The sequence below is a fragment of the Theropithecus gelada genome, chromosome 5 (assembly GCF_003255815.1).
Source record: "Theropithecus gelada isolate Dixy chromosome 5, Tgel_1.0, whole genome shotgun sequence".
Lineage (NCBI taxonomy): Eukaryota > Metazoa > Chordata > Mammalia > Primates > Cercopithecidae > Theropithecus > Theropithecus gelada.
This window is the reverse complement of record NC_037672.1, coordinates 31,569,859-31,586,747: the sequence shown is the minus strand read 5'-3', so window position 1 is coordinate 31,586,747 and position 16,889 is coordinate 31,569,859. Positions and strand designations below refer to the sequence as shown.

At 35.5% G+C, this 16,889-nt stretch overlaps 1 protein-coding gene across 1 annotated transcript; it reads left to right on the top strand.

Moving 5' to 3' along the window:
- Positions 1-2,357: 2,357 nt before the first annotated feature.
- Positions 2,358-3,532, top strand: LOC112625003 (ubiquitin-conjugating enzyme E2 D2-like). Its single transcript, XM_025386170.1, has 2 exons — positions 2,358-2,800; positions 3,121-3,532. The coding sequence occupies exons 1-2, from the start codon at positions 2,511-2,513 to the stop codon at positions 3,272-3,274; spliced, it is 444 nt and encodes a 147-aa protein (XP_025241955.1). The 5' UTR covers positions 2,358-2,510; the 3' UTR covers positions 3,275-3,532.
- The last annotated feature ends 13,357 nt before the right edge of the window (positions 3,533-16,889 follow it).

Genomic DNA, 16,889 nt, shown 5'->3' with positions numbered 1-16,889 from the left:
AATTGAGATGTGTAGAAAGTGGATAATACCCACTGGGTTTGAAAACTCAGCAAAATAATGTAAAACATGGTTAATAATTTTTTAGTGATTATGTGTTAAAATGATAATATTTTAGAAATATTATGTTAAAATGAATTAGCAAAATCTTCACCTGTTTCCATGTTTAATGTAAATACTACATATTTTAAAATTATATCATAGTTTATATTTGTGGTTCAGATTATATTTCTTTTGAGCACCCTCAATGTAAGAATGAAATAGCACTTCCCTAGGTATTAAATCAGATACTGTTTATTAATAACTTAGGATGAAGGGAAGAGGCTGAGGGTGCCATTCAAATAATTAAGGCACATAATTGATACTCCAGCATCTGCTGTACTTACATTGTCTCTGAAATGAAAGCACAGAAAGAAGATATGAGGCAGAAGAAAAAGGAGATTATATGATACAGTATTAGAAGGCTCCAAGAATATACCAGGGTAGGGCAGATGAACAAACTGATTATAGTCATAAGCAGTGTTCTAAGAAAATGTTTAGGCAGCCTCTAAACACTATATATGAAAGAAAGATTTCCTTATTGCATTTTCCTCTGACTCCTCATATTATGCAATCTCAGATCTTTCTAGAGGGAGCCAGTGGCAATGAGTCCCCTCCAAAACAGCAAGGAGAATCTTTTCTTTGGAGTAAGAGCAGCTCTACCAGTAGTGTTTCCTCTTTCTTTATATTTCCTTTTTAAGGAGGATAGTAAGACAAAGAATGTTTACTGTTAGTGATGAATCTGTATCATCTAATAACCTGTGTGGTTGGCAGGGCGGATGTATAGGAGAGACAAGCATGCTGCATCCCGGCTTTGTTACAAACTCATCCACAGAATAATAGTATTTCTCTCTCCTCTTTTGATGAAGCTGACCTATCAAATAGCACTACCTAGGGAAGAGCTTGTATATACTTGTATATAGTAGAAATAAGGTAAATATATATTTTAAATATGTGTGATTTTTTCTAAACAATAAGAAAATTTAGTACAATAAATATTTTTCTGATTCAGAACTTCACCACTCATTTCTTTAATTTACCACTAAGAAACTTTGTAATTGTAGGAAATTCATTTGACTCTCTTGGTCCTAGTTTTCTTATCTGCTGAAGGACAAGGATAAATGAAGGATATCACATTGTTTGTGTAGCTCTTAGGGTTTATGAATCACTGATTTTTATCATTCAATTACTGTTGCCCTGTAAATTACAAAAAAAAAAAAAAATTACACGATGACATGCATTTCTGAGGAATTAATAAAATTGCCATTTACTGTCTACATTATAACATCCTAAAATTTCTTCTGAATCTTCATTTGTCAAATAAATGTAATTCATATGTATTCTTTCTATGTTTGCGTCAGTCTAGGACATATCTAGAAGTCTCAAGATAAATGATCCTCCAATTACATATTTTTCTTATTTTTTTGTATAAAATGAAATGTGGTTTATAAAATAATCTGTACCTACAAGCTGAATTTTGTAACTGTAAAAGGAATTTTTATTTTGTGCATACATCATACTAAGAAATTAGATTTTAAAAATTCTAAATCAATTCAGTAACTTTAAGTGGGCATTTGTTAAAAATAGTTTTTAAAATATGCACAGTATAAAAATTTGAATGAAACAATTCATTTGTATTTAAATATGGCACACCTTTATATTTAACAACTTGTTAACAAGACTATTCAATGAATGAGATAGAAAATACATTTTAAGGCCGGGCGCGGTGGCTCAAGCCTGTAATCCCAGCACTTTGGGAGGCCGAGGCGGGTGGATCACGAGGTCAGGAGATCGAGACCATCCTGGCTAACATGGTGAAACCCCGTCTCTACTAAAAATACAAAAAACTAGCCGGGCGTGGTGGCGGGCGCCTGTAGTCCCAGCTACTCGGAGGCTGAGGCAGGAGAATGGCCTGAACCTGGGAGGCGGAGCTTGCAGTGAGCCGAGATCGCGCCACTGCACTCCAGCCTGGGTGACACAGCGCGAGACTCCGTCTCAAAAAAAAAAAAAAAAAAAAGAAAAAAAAAAAAAAAAGAAAATACATTTTAAGAGAGCTGAAAATATTCAACATTTGACTGAATGTAGGTAAATAGATTGGAATACATCTCAAATTAATTTTCCTTATAATCTCACTAAAATAAAATTGTATTATCTTAATCGTTCTTTGACCACATTATTCTCACATACACAGATGTCTTCACTTTCTTATTTATAATGTTTCTATAATAGTATAGAAACAAGCTGTCACACAACTGGTGTGTGTGTATGTGTGTGTGTGTGTGTGTGTGTGTGTGTGTGTGTAAAAATGACTATTGGACCGCTGTGGCAGGTGCAGGAGCTGAGTGGGCCCCGCCCTCAGCCCGTCCCACCAGATCCGCTCTCCTGAACTCTCCATCTTCTCCGGCCTCAGTAGCCCTTTCTCTGTCCCTTCTTCGCCCCCGTACCCGCCCTGAGGGCCGCGGCCACTCGCCTCCATGGCGCTGAAGAGAATCCACAAAGAATTGAATGATCTGGCACGGGATCCTCCAGCACAGTGTTCAGCAGGTCCTGTCGGAGATGATATATTCCACTGGCAAGCTACAATAACGGGGCCAAATGACAGTCCCTATCGGGGTGGAGTATTTTTCCTGACAATTCATTTTCCAACAGATTACCCCTTCAAACCACCTAAGGTTGCATTTACAACAAGAATTTATCATCCAAATATTAACAGTAATGGCAGCATTTGTCTTGATATTCTAGGGTCACAGTGGTCTCCAGCACTATTCTTTTTTTTAATTTTTTTTTCTTTTTTCTTTTCTTTTTTTTTGAGACGGAGTCTCCCTCTGTCGCCCAGGCTGGAGTGCAGTGGTAGGATCTCGGCTCACTGCAAGCTCCACCTCCCGGGTTCACGTTCATGCCTCCCAAGTAGCTGGGACTACAGGCGCCTGCCACCATGCCAGGCTAATTTTTTGTATTTTTAGTAGAGACGGGGTTTCACCGTGTTAACCAGGATGGTCTCGATCTGCTGACCTTGTGATCCGCCTGCCTCGGCCTCCCAAAGTGCTGGGATTACAGGCGTGAGCCACCGCGCCTGGCCTCCAGCACTATTTCAAAAGTACTCTTGTCCATCTGTTCTCTGTTGTGTGATCCCAATCCAGATGATCCTTTAGTGCCTGAGATTGCTCGGATCTACAAAACAGATAGAGAAAAGTACAACAGAATAGTTTGGGAATGGACTCAGAAGTATGCGATGTAATTAAAGAAATTATTGGATAACCTCGACAAATAAAGATAGGGGAATTCTGAAAGAGAAAGTCTTTTTTATTTCCATTTGACTGCTTTCTATGAGTCCACGCCTCATCTTCCCCTGTGCACATGTTTACCTGATACAGCAGTGCTGCGTGTTGTACATACTTGGAACAACAAACTAGAAATACTGTACTTCTGTACCAACATTGCCTCCTAGCAGAGAAGTGTGTGTGTGGCCAGCCAGTTCTGCAGGCATTACCTAGGTGTGAGACTAAAAGTTTTTCTTATTGACTTAAATTTGGATAACAGCAAAGTGTAACGGGGGTGGTGGGTATGGTGTGTGCTTGGATGGGAAAGAAAAGGCTCCACTCACCTGTAGGAGATTATTTTTAAGTGGAATCCATTAAACTCAAAAGAGTTATGAAAAGCAAGGTGAAGAACATGAAGCTGTGTCTGTATTCATTTTATTCCGAAGGAGCTATGTCTTAGGTGAAAGTTATGACCAACCAGATGAAACTCTATCCACATCCTGCATTTTAAGGTCTAAGTTTAACTGGTCAACATTTAAATGGATTGGAGCTATTAGTACATCAAGTGTGACGGGCTTTATTCCCAACTCTTTTACGTTTCCCTACCCCTTCAACCTTTGGCCTTTCAGCCCTTCTTTCTCTCTTCCATATTCTTTGGTTTGTATGTGGTTTCTCAGTTAATACATAGCTAATAGCTCTTATTTTTCTTATGTTTTTAAATGCTTAGATCTATTTGGACATAATGGTGAAAATTAATTTGATGGAAATACTTGTGTATATTTAAAGACCCAATTGCTCCTCTGGAGCTTGTACATTCAAGAATGATTAATCTGTATAATAAACTGATTACTACAGTCATTACATATAAAAATAAATAAATAACTATTGAGGTTTTGTTTCAAAGGGTAAAGGTATATTTACATATATTGTTATATTCTATCTATATGTAGATAGATATAAAATTTATCTGTTATATAGAATGAATAGTCCCTTTGACCTGTTTGATACTTGCCTCTCCAGACATATCATTAAGCATATCTGGTTGATATCATAACTACTCACTCATTTATATTTAAGTAAATCTGTCATTTGTTTTCTGAGGTTCTGTTTTATGGGATTTTAGACTATAAAAGCACAAAAAGAAGCAGCAAGGTGAACCACAAATGAGATCACATCCGTGGGTAAGGTCTTATGAGTCAATTGGGGAAGTTGCTTTCTTGCTCTTCATAACCACTTTAAAGCATTTTAAAGCTCTGTTGTCACTTGAAAGTCAAAGGTTTTACTTAGTAAAACAAAGCTTTTTAAAGAAAAAAGTAAATCTAGCCGAATACCTTCTGGCCTTCTTTGTTTCACAGAAATGAGTCTTAGCATTTATCTTAAAATTATATCCTGAATATCAGGTATCAGCAATGATGCAAAGAGATCCATATGGATTACATTTTTTTAAAAGGGAATGAAATTTCCATCTGAGATATCATGCATTTTACATTTCTTTATTTTTGTTCATAATGATCCCGATGAGTATTTATCAGGGCATTTGTCAAGGATGAACTCTTAACTAATAATATCTTACTGTATTATACAAATGCCATATAAACTCTCTGTGCCTCAGTGTCCTCAGCCATAACATGGGGACACCAGTTCTTACCTCATTGCTGTTTTACAAGGATTACATGACCAAACTATGTAACTAACTTAGAATAGAGAGCTCTTTAATAACAATGAAAATAATGGAATCTGAAAATATTCATGATCAGGTGGCAGTTCTTGACCACCAGAAGACAGTGTCTACAATTATCATAATGCGTGAATAGGTGGGAGTGGCAGCTAAGCAAGTTGACCAGAGAGATCCTTGGAGATACTTAAATAAAAATAACATCCTTAAGCCCAAGTAAGAATTGTATAACTCTATGCATATAATAAAATAAATAAGCCCATATCTTCAAAATCAATGGACTGTAAGTCAGTCCTGGTCCCCAACAAGAAAGATCCAGCAATGTCACAGGAAGCCTGTAATGGAAATGATTTGCCCAGACCTCCCGTATGGTGTCATTCAGCTATTTAATTAAGTAACCAAAAGAGACGAAAACAGGAGTATTTTAACTTTTTTTGTATTTAAAATATATATTTTTGGCCGGGCGCGGTGGCTCAAGCCTGTAATCCCAGCACTTTGGGAGGCCGAGACGGGCGGATCACGAGGTCAGGAGATCGAGACCATCCTGGCTAACACAGTGAAACCCCGTCTCTACTAAAAATACAAAAACTTAGCCGGGCGAGGTGGCAGGCGCCTGTAGTCCCAGCTACTCGGGAGGCTGAGGCAGGAGAATGGCATGAACCCGGGAGGCGGAGCTTGCAGTGAGCTGAGATGCGGCCACTGCACTCCAGCCTGGGTGACAGAGCGAGACTCCGTCTCAAAAAAAAAAAAATAATAAATAAAATAAAATAAAATAAAAAATATATTTTTAATGAGGTAAATAATATCTATAACATAAAACTATTTTTAATATTTTATGTGTATAGTTCACTGATAATAAATATATTTGTATTTTTGTGGAATCATTATTACTATCCCTACCCAGTACTACTTCATCTTCTCAAATTAAAATTATGTAACCATTAAACAGGGATTCCCAATTTGTCCCTCCTCCAACCTCCTGGTTACCACCGTCTTACTCTTTCTAAGATTTTTTACTACTATGAGTGCAATCATAAAAGTGAAATCATATGCTCTTTGTCTTTTGTCTCTGGCTTATTTTAGCATAATGTCTTCAAGGTTCATCTATGTTGTAGCATGTGTCAAAATTTAATTCCCATTTCAGGCTTAATACTATTCTATTGTTTGTATACACCAGAGGGTTATAGAAAATTTTAAAAAATATGTATTTGTGGCCTCACATTGGGTCACTTGTCCTTGTGACAAATGACCACATGCCCACAACTAAGGGACCAACAGTAATTTATAAAAAGATGGAAGTTGTACATGCAGGCTTAGGCATGAATAGCCCAAAGGGTGCAAGCAAGCTGTATGATAAAAGATCCTAGACCCCAAAGTCCTCATCACTGTTGCACCTCAGCTCAAACACATGGTTGCATAGAGTCCTTTACAACCTGTTGAGAGAAAAAGAAAAAGGTTAATCTTGGTCCATATATGGGTCAATTTGGTAATTTAGGAGACCAAAAAGTGGACTCTAGGTGCACTGAATCAATACTCAAGGGTGGCCCTGAAAAATAGTGGTAAATATATATCCAATCAAAGACAGACTATCAAGTCATACAGCCAGTTATCTTTTCATTGGAAAGAGAGGTAGTCTGAGGTAAGACTGTCTACAGATTTATAGGCAAGATTTAATCAATGACTATAAATGGTTAATGGGCATTGGCTGATCAGGGTCTAGAAAGAGAAAGGCTGGAAGATCAGCAGAAAAGGATTGTAGGGAAGAGTCATGGGACATATGTATAGAAAAGGGCACAAGGTGTGGAAATGATTATCTTTTCTATTAACATAAACTGTGGGGCCACTAAATAATGGAGAACAATTAATAACATAGCAAGTTGACGTCTACTAGATTGTATCATTGGCCACTTAATGTTAGCGCAAGGTTAGTGTGAAGAGGGTAGCCAGGGTGTCAGGGATGGAGGTGTTCATGTCCCTAGCAGCATATGTATCAACATAGGCTGATTTAAGCACTGCCCCAGCCCAATGTATAAATTGTCAGCAGCACAGACTTACATTGAATCCTGATAAGGTACCATCTCCGTTGGAAACCAGATAGCTATTTGGCTACATGTTTACTATACACTGATGCCATTCATCCTCAAAAAGGCAGCAGTCTGGATGGGACTCAATACAAAGTCCACTCACAGATTTTCTTCTGTCTGCAGCCCTCAGACAGCACCATTATCTGAGAACTTATATAGGGGTTGAATGACTGACACAGGAGTCAACATACCATTGCATTTGACACATTAATGCATTTACAGTGAAGGAGGTTCAGCAGAAGACACATGTGAATCACTGATAATATTATTTACTGCACTACCCAAAAACCCTCATCTTCAGAGGATGATAGAATGACATTTAAAGGAACAACTGAGACACTAATTTAGAGATGATTTTGTGTGAATATATGGTGCTTTACTTCTTTATAAACTAAGACAATAACCATTATATAGTGATGTGTCCCAAAAAGGTAGATTACATGGGTTCTGGCAGCAGAAGTTGGAGTGGCCCTGCTTACAATTACTCCTAGGACTCAATTGGGCAAGCTGTGCTTCCTGTCTCCACAACTCTCCATTCTGTAGATCTAGAGATTCAGGTTCCCAGGGAAGGTAAGCGTTCATCAAAGGACACCAGCTGCCACTTGATATTTTGTGCTAATTATTGCCAAGATCAGTATGGAAGGGGTAATTGATCCTGATCATCATGATGAGGGAGAGCTGCTGTTATACAGTGGTATAGGAAATAAAACCTTTGGTACCAAGGTGATTACTAAAGGATCTCTTTGTCCTCCCTTGATTAATTTTGACGGTGAATTAACAAGCATATTAGCTATGGTCTGAGGAGGTTGAGATTGAGATGAGCCATGGTTCAAACGACTCAGAGATGAGGATCTGGGTCATCATATCTGATAAGCCACTCAGCCCAGCTGAGGTCCTTGCTGAGTGTGAGAAATTAAAATGGTTAGCAGAGAAGGAAGAGGATTAGTTTCTCTTGTGACCCTGAGACCAGCTGCAAAGGCAGGGATAGTAGTTAGTTCTACTCATTAATAGACAAATAAGTTTTCTCAGAAAAAGACACAAAAAAACTGAATGGAGATGGTCCAAGATGGAATAAACGTTATAGAAAACAAGTTGATCCAAATGGTGGATTCTAGGGAGACACACTCTGGACAAGCTGCAGTGCTTTGCCTGAATCCCCCTTTAGGAAAGGACACGCATTCCCCTATCTATTGGGCACATTGCCTCTGACTGCTCAATGAATTTATTCCCAGACATGTTCTTCAGTGGAAAATAGATTTCTTGCCCAAAATAATTTTCTCTTCAAAGGCAGCCTGCATCCAGTGACTTGTTCTTTACAAAGTACAGAATCCCAACATCTTGTCTCAATCGGAATTTCTTAGAAAAGACATCCCAGCTTCAGAGGTTCTCCTTGGGATGAGCTTAAGTCTTGGTTGCAACCGCTATTGCATTTTAACTTTTTCTTTTGTCCAGTTCTACTTTCATTACTCTCAGGTGTTTTTGTTTGCATGATTTCTTCAGGGTTTTTGTTTTTTGTTTTTTGTTTTTTTTTTTTCTCAAACAACACTCTTCGGTAAAATTCCTGCTTGCAAATACCAGTCTCTGAGTCTGTTTCTTGGGGACTCTGACTTAGAAATCCTATTACTAAGAACCCCTGACAACATTTGGTGGGGAAGGTAGACAAGCAAAGATATAATCAGTAAAGAGTGGGAAAGTACAGTGTAAGAAGCAGTGATCTGATCATATTACTGCAGACCCAAAAAATGCAGAGGAATAAGTACATTACCCGCTCTGTACTGGTGCTGGGGGTTGGAGGTGATTAAAAACTTTACCCTTTAGACTTGGTATTGCTAATCTAGCTGTAGTCAATAAAATTAACATCAGAAGGTGGAATTTCCTCCAAAATACTGCTGTTGTTGGACTCCATATGCAGGGGCGCACATAGACCAGTTGAATATTTGGGAGATTTCAACCTACTTTTTGTCTGAATTTTATTTGAAGACATAGTTTAAACCTCATTCCTTTGATACATGTCTCACCATGAAGCTTGAATACCCAAATTTCTTCAGCCTTTTACAATTTGGGGCATTGAAAAATCATTGGCAGGGTGGTTAATCTTCTAGGTCTCTGCAACTGAAATGAGGATGGGGATACCTTGGTTTTGAAATAGGGACCCTCTTTTCCACCATCACACATTTAGGTCAGCAAGTATAAATCTTCTATAAACCTCACAGAACCTAACTCAATATTTTTAGTCCACTTCATACACTAAAAGGAACTTCTATATTTATACTTTAAAGTTATTATTATAATTTTATCTTCTAATAGCTTAAATTTGGGGAAAAGATAAATACCTGTAGTTTTAAATACATTTTGTTTGCATGCCAGTGTTAAATAATGGATGGAAGAGAGATAAGGAAACCATGTCACACTCCTTTAAGATTTCTGAGGTGTTATTAAGTGCAGGACATAAGTCTTTGAATCAGTAACTGATACAGAATAGAAGTGAAAGAATTGAATATGAGGAGGTCGAAGAATTTTGTAAGAGTCAACATGAACTTCATTATCTGATAATGTAACCATTAGTCACATATAGCTATTTAATTTAATATAGAAAAAATAAATTTAAATTTCAGTTTCTCCAGTCATACTAGCCACCTTAAAAATATTCACATCTGGTTCCTAGCTACAGTATTGGAAATTGCAGATATGTGACATTTTCATCATCACAGAATGTCTATGGAACAACATGAAACAGAATCTGAGAGTTCATGAAATAATTCCATGATTTAAGACAGTGAGGTAGTAAGCTATGTACCATTTTAATGACTGAATAAAAAGTTAGAAAGATAATTTTTCTCAGGAGAAGGTTGGTTTCCTAAAGAACAGGAATGTTTGGAAAGAAAATGCACTTCCTGGAAACTGGTAAATAAGTCCAATGCTTAAGGCAATCAATCTCTGTGGAAACTCGAGGTGGCAAATAAGAACCTGAAGACCCCAGTCTACCAGTGTAAATAGTTACACTAACATGTGATGCACACACACGCACACAAACACATCTTAGATTTCTGTTTCTATATTGATATAAAAATAATTTAACATGGATGAAGGACAAATCCAATTTTTAAATTTATTTTATTATCTAAACAGTGTTCTATTTAGAATATTAAAAGGGATGCATTTTACCAAATTAAGATATAAAAAGATTAATTAGAAAAACATTTATGCATTTTTTCAGTCAGTTGAATTACATTTCAATGGAGTATATTTCTAATTACTAATGCAATTGGAACATTATTATTCTCTCTAAAACCAAAAAATAACATTAAATTTAATACTTGTAAATTAATGCAATTTATGTGACAGGTTTGTATTTTCAACATTCATTTCAAAATAAATAAATGTAACATTTGTTACTACTTAATAAACTCTGATTTCCATGGTAAAATGATTAAATCTTGTCCAATAACCCAGTTTTATTTAGAGTGTATGACACAATTTCAATGTTCAGAATATAGCAATTACATGAAGCCTGAGCATTTTTTTAACTTATTGAGCATCAATAAAAATGATTTTAGATATTATTGCTTGCCATAGTCCTTCCCCTTAAAAAATCCAGAAAATGTGGCGGGTGTTAAAAATAAAAAAAATAAAAAAGAACTACTTTCCTTTGGATAAATGCCCAGTGGTGGAATTGCTGGACTATATGGTAGTTTTATTTGTAGTTTTTTGAAGAATATACTGTTCCTCAGAGTGGTTCTACTAGTTTACATTCTCACTAACAGTGTATGAGTTCTCTTTTCTCTGTATTCTCTCCAGCATTTCCTGTGTTTTTTTTCTTTTTGATGATAGCCATTCTAATTGGAATAAGATGATACCTCATTATGGTTTTGATTTGCATTTCCCTGATGATTAGGGATGTTTAACTTTTTTATATATATTTGTTGGACATTTGTATATGTTCTTTTGAGAAATATCTGATTTGATCATTTGCCCGTTTTTTTAAATCAAATTGTTTGGTAATATTTTGCTGTTGAAATATTTGAGTTCCTCATCATATTAATGAACTGTTGGATGAGTAGTTTGCAAATATATTTTCTATTTGTAGGGTGTCTTTTCACAATGTTGTGTCCTTGGCTTTGCAGAAGACCTGTAGTTTGATATAATCTTATTTATATACTTTTGCTTTTGATTCCTTATTCAAAAAAATATTCTCTCAGAATAATGTCCTGAAGCATTTCCCCATTTTTTTCTAGTAGATTTATCATTTCGGATTTTAGAATTAGATCTTTCATCCATTTTGGGTTGACTTTGGAGCGGGTGAGAAGCGGAGGTTTAGTTTCATGTTTCTGAATATGGATTTCTAGTTTTCCAAGCATCATTTGTTTAGAAGACTATCAGTTCCCTAAAAAGTGTTCTTGCTACCCTTTATGAAAATCAATTGGCTGTAGATATGTCGATTAATTTCTGGTTCTGTGAGGAATATCATTGGTATTTTTACTAGGATTATGTTGAATTTGTAGATTATTTTGGGAAGTAGGTTTACTTTAACAATATTTATTAAGTCTTCTGACCTGTGAGCATGGGGTGCCATTCCATTTGTTTGCATCCTCTTCAATTTCTTTCATCAGTGCTTTATAGTTTTCCTTGTAGAGGTCTTTCATCTCCTATTTATTTTTTCTTTTCTTTTTTTTTTTTTTTTTTTTTTTTTTTTGAGACAGGGCTTTGCTCCCAGGCTGGAGTGCAATGATGAGATTTCAACTCACTATAAACTCAGCCTCCCAAGCTCAAGCAATCCTTCCATCTCAGCCTCTCAAGTAGCTGGCACCATAATCTCATGCCACCACACCCGGCTAATTTGTGTGTGTGTGTGTGTGTGTGTGTGTGTGTGTGTGTGTGTGTATTTTTTGTAGAGATGGGATTTAATCTTGCTGCCCAGGCTGGTCTCAAACTCTTGGGTCTCTTAAAGTGCTTGGATTACAGTAATGAGTCACATTACTTGGCCTTTATTTTTTAAATATACATTGTAAAAGGGATTGCCGTTTTGACTGTTTTCCCACTAGTTTCTTATAAATGTATAGAAACACTACTGATTTTTGTATATTAATTTTGTGTCCTGCAACTATACTGAATTCACTTATTGGTTCTAGAAGTTTTTTGGTAGAGTCTTTAGGTTTTTTCTATATATAAAATCATGTCATTCGGAAACAGAGACAATTTCACTTCCTCTTTTCATCTTTGGATTTGCTATTTCTTCTTCTTTCCTAGTTGTTCTTTCTATAACTTACAGTATTATGCTAAATAAGGGTGGTGAAAGTGGGCATTCTTTTTTTTTTCTCTGTTCTTAAAGGCAAAGCTTTTAGATTTTTCCCAATTCAGTATTATGTTAGCTATGGGTTTGGGTCTACAATAATATGGGCCAACAATAATATATGGCCTTTATTATGTTAAGCTACTTTCCTTCTATACTTTATTTATTAAGGGTTTTTATCATAAACATATGTTGAATTTTTTCAAATGCTTTCTCTGAATCGATTGAAATGATCATATGGTTTTTATTCCTTGTTCTGTTGATGTGATGTATGATATTTATTGATTTGCATATGCTGAACCATACTTGCATTTCTGGGATAAATCTGACGTGGTCACACTATATTATCTTTGTGATGTGTTGTTGGATACAGTTTTCTAGTATTTGTTAAGGATTTTTACATCTACATCTATCAGGGATATTGGCCTGTAGTTTTCTCTTTTCACTGTGTCTTTTTTGGTTTTGGTATCAGTAGTATGCTGGCTTTGTAGAATGAGTTAGAAAGAATAGTCTCTGCTTCAGTTTTTTAGAATAGTTTGAGAAAAATCAGTATTAATTGCCCTTTAAAGATTCAGTGAATTACAGTGGCAAAGCCATCTAATCCTTGACGTTTCTTTGTTGGAAAGCTTTGTCTTACTTTTTTAATCTCATTACTTGTCATTGGTCTGTTCAGGTCTTCAGTATATCAAAGAGACATCTGCATGGCAATATTTGTGCAGCACTATTCATAGTAGCCAAGATATAGAATCAACCTACAGGTCCAACAACAGATGAATGAATTTTAAATGTCACACATACACACGCGCGCACACACACACACACACACACAATTGAATACTATTTGGCCATATAAAAGAATAAGATCCTGTCATTTGTCATTCATGGTAGGGTGGATAGAACTGGGGTATGTTATGTTAAGTGAAATAAACCAGGAACAGAAAGTTAAACACCAGATGTTCTCGCCCATATTAGGAAGCTTAAAAAAAAGTTGAACTCATAGAAGTATAACATAGAGTAGAAGATACTAGAGGCTGAGACGGATGGGAAAGGGGAAGAATAGAGAGAGATTTGTATACAAGTCACAGTTGGACAGGAGGAATAAGTTCTAGTTTTCTACATCACCGTAGAATGATTATAGTTAACTCTCAAACATTATATAGTTTCAAACAGCTAGAAGGAAGATGCTGAATGTTCCTAACACAGAAATCTGATAAATGAATAAGCTGATAGATATACTAATTACTGTGATTGATTACTATATATCATTATATGTATGGAAACACCACAATATACCCCATAAATATGTACAATTATTATGTGACAATCAAAACCAATATAAAAAATGAAATTAAGATAAAATAAAATTACATATATAGAAAAAAGAGAAAAAGGAGGCTGGAAAGAGTCAACTAGAAAGGAGAGAACTCACATCATTTTCATGCATCTGAAGCTGGTTAGGAAAGGAGAGAGAGTAGCACAATGATAAAAAATTGTCAAAGAACATAAAAGAGAGTTTGCACAGAAAAGAGAAAATTGAGCACAAGAGAATAATTTTTTTTTTTCATGGAAGGGGATATTATTGCAGGTAAGCACTGTGATAAGCTAAAGTTATAATGCAGGGTAAACTGCTAGGAATAATAGTATGTGATTTCTACAGCCACTTACTGAAAGGAAAATATAATCATTGTTATATTTGTATTACAGGTAAAATTATACTATGATAAATAAAATATAGGAAAGAGATTTGCTTAAAATGCAAATGCTCTATTCATATAAGAAAGGGTATGTGAGAGATGAGCTCAGAGCAACACTAATTCCCATCTCCGAGCTTCCCACCCCCAATGAATCAAGTGGCTCTCTGCAGAAGCTCTGAAGAAGGAAACAGGTTTTTGTTAGATACCAGATGTGGAAAGTGGAAGAATCAAGAAGTTGAAGACAGAACAAAAGCTCAGGCTGCGATTCACAGAGGGAGCACAGTGACCTAGAAAAATAAATTAGGCAGGAACCATTATCTTTACTCAGTATGCCTTGGGGTAGATGCCTGCTTCACAGTGATGGCCCTTTCTCTGGAAAAAAACCCTAAAATGCAGTAGAAAATCTTTACTGGGCCATTTCTACATAGTATGTGCCTACTCATCTGATGATAGATAATGATCCTGACACAGACAACTGATCTGAAATGGACAAACAAAATTTTCTCTCCAAACAGTTCTAAAATATGGAGGCAGAGAAACAGATAACTTGTCAATTTTTCATTCTGTTACTAAATGTTATCTTCACGCTAAAATCTTAGAATAAACTCTAGTCCCTTTTTTCAGATACCTTGGTTATTCCACTATTTCTTTAACTCCCAATGACATAAAAAATATTTTTCTATTGCACCCATTTTTTCCCTTAAGCAATTCAATCTTGGTTTCTGCTGATAAATCCAAAAAAACAAGAAGCAAACAAACAAGAATTTCAGAGTAACAAACTATTCAGTGCTAGAAGGAAATAAAAGCTGCTTGAAATTTTTAAATTAAAGCTTTACTTTCAATCAGACTTTTTCTGTCTCATAGATATAAAATGTGATTTCAGTTATTTTTAAAATTAATTTCAAATGTTATGTTTGGAAGTATGAACAATGTATCACCAATGTCCACAAATACGGGAATTTCTGAAAAGCTTAAAATGATATCATCAGATTATCAATAATTCAGGCAGCAACAGGCTGGTCTTAATAGCCTTCCTTCCTTCCCTCGATCTTTGTTTCTCTTTCTTTTGTTTAATTTTTGGAGATAAAGTCTCACTCTGTCACCCAGGCTGGAGTGCAGTGGCACAATCATAGCTCACTGCAGTCTCAAATTCTTGGGTTCAAATGATCCTGTCACCTCAGTCTCCCAAGTAGCTGGGACTACAGACACGTGCCAACACTCCCAGCTAATTTTCAAATTTTTCTGTACAGGTGTTGTCTTACTTTGTTGCCCAGGCAGGTCTCAAGCTCCTGGCCTAAAGTAGTCCTTCTGTCTCCACCTCCCAAAGGGCTGATATCACAGGTGTGAGCCACTGCACCTGGCCTGATTAAATTTACCTTTTTTATTATATTTATGACACATTATTAGATTTCTTCACCCTTTGAGCATTTCCATTTGAATGACTTCCATCCTTCCACAACCACAGAGTAAATCAAAGAGGCTTTTAACAAAATAAATTAGTTTCATTGGTTAGATCACTCTGATCTAAAATATACATACATGATGAATATTTGTTTCACACAAGTATTTTCAGTAAAGTGAATGATTGCGTTTATTGCTATTGTACAGCTCCACTGAGAGATGTTAATTATTTCTAATGTTGTTCTAGGAGATGTGTACCCTTCCCAATGACTTGTGTTATTTTATGTAGGTTAAAGGACCTTCTATTTATACTCTCTTCGCCTGTTTTCACTCCTTGACTTAATAGAGTCAGTACCTAACATACACATAGGCTAATTGGCATCAGCTTTACCATAAAATAAATTCATTCTATGCACAGAATTATAGAAATTTTAAGAAAGGGCAGATAAATATTTGCATATACTAAGGAAGTATAATGTAATTAAATGTTTAGATTTTACTTTAAGAATGACATCTATTAAGTGAAATTCAGACATATACCTACACGTTTTGGGTGACTTTCCAATGGAAGAGATCTTCCAGCAATAGCCTGTAAGAAATCAATGTTCGTAATTTTTGAGAAAGTTTTATGGTACTAATGGGAAAAATATTTCTAACCGTCATTTTAAAAAACAATCCAAACTATGTGATCCCCAATTAATGTTCCAATATGTGCATTAACACTGTCCTTTTTATGTGCTAGTGCTTAATGATTATTTTAACTGAAATGTATATATGCAAGGGTAAAATAATATAAAATATGTACATCTAATTCATTATTTAGAATGTAAGAACATTAAACTGCAGTAAAAATGGTTTTGCTATCAGAACAGTGCTTAATATTGAATATAAGAAAACATGGTGACTTGATATATATACATATGCACACACATACATATACAATGTACTGAAATATAAAATAAATATATATATAATTTATAAGATGTTAATGACTATAACTTCTTGATTGAACTTCATTAACTTGTATGTTCTCTTTAAACTTTCTTCAACCATCTGATGCATTCTTATAAGGCTATATTTACATAATATCAATACAAATAATTTAACATTTAAAGTAGTCAACTATTACATTTATATGAATTTACATGATAGCAAATAACTGATGTCAACTTATTTCACTGAATTAGGCTGTTGAAGTGCCGTAATCATATCATAAGTATTTAATTAGATCAAACACAGACTATAGTCATTATGAAGATGAAGCAAAATAATTTCCTTTGTATGTGTGTGAGAAAGAGCAATATGTTTAGATTTATATCACACCTCTGAAACTGGTGTACTTCAGTTTCATTTGCATTACTCTATTTGCTTCAGCAGAACACATACAACAGTATATATACATAGGCATATACAGCAGAACATACATAGAGAGGGTCAATTATGTAGTAT

Coding starts and splice junctions, on each gene's coding strand:
- LOC112625003 (XM_025386170.1), top strand. CDS start 2,511: ATGGCGCTGAAGAGAATCCACAAAGAATTGAATGATCTGGCACGGGAT. Junction 2,801..3,120: donor TCACAGTGGTCTCCAGCACT/ATTCTTTTTTTT, acceptor CCTGGCCTCCAG/CACTATTTCAAAAGTACTCT.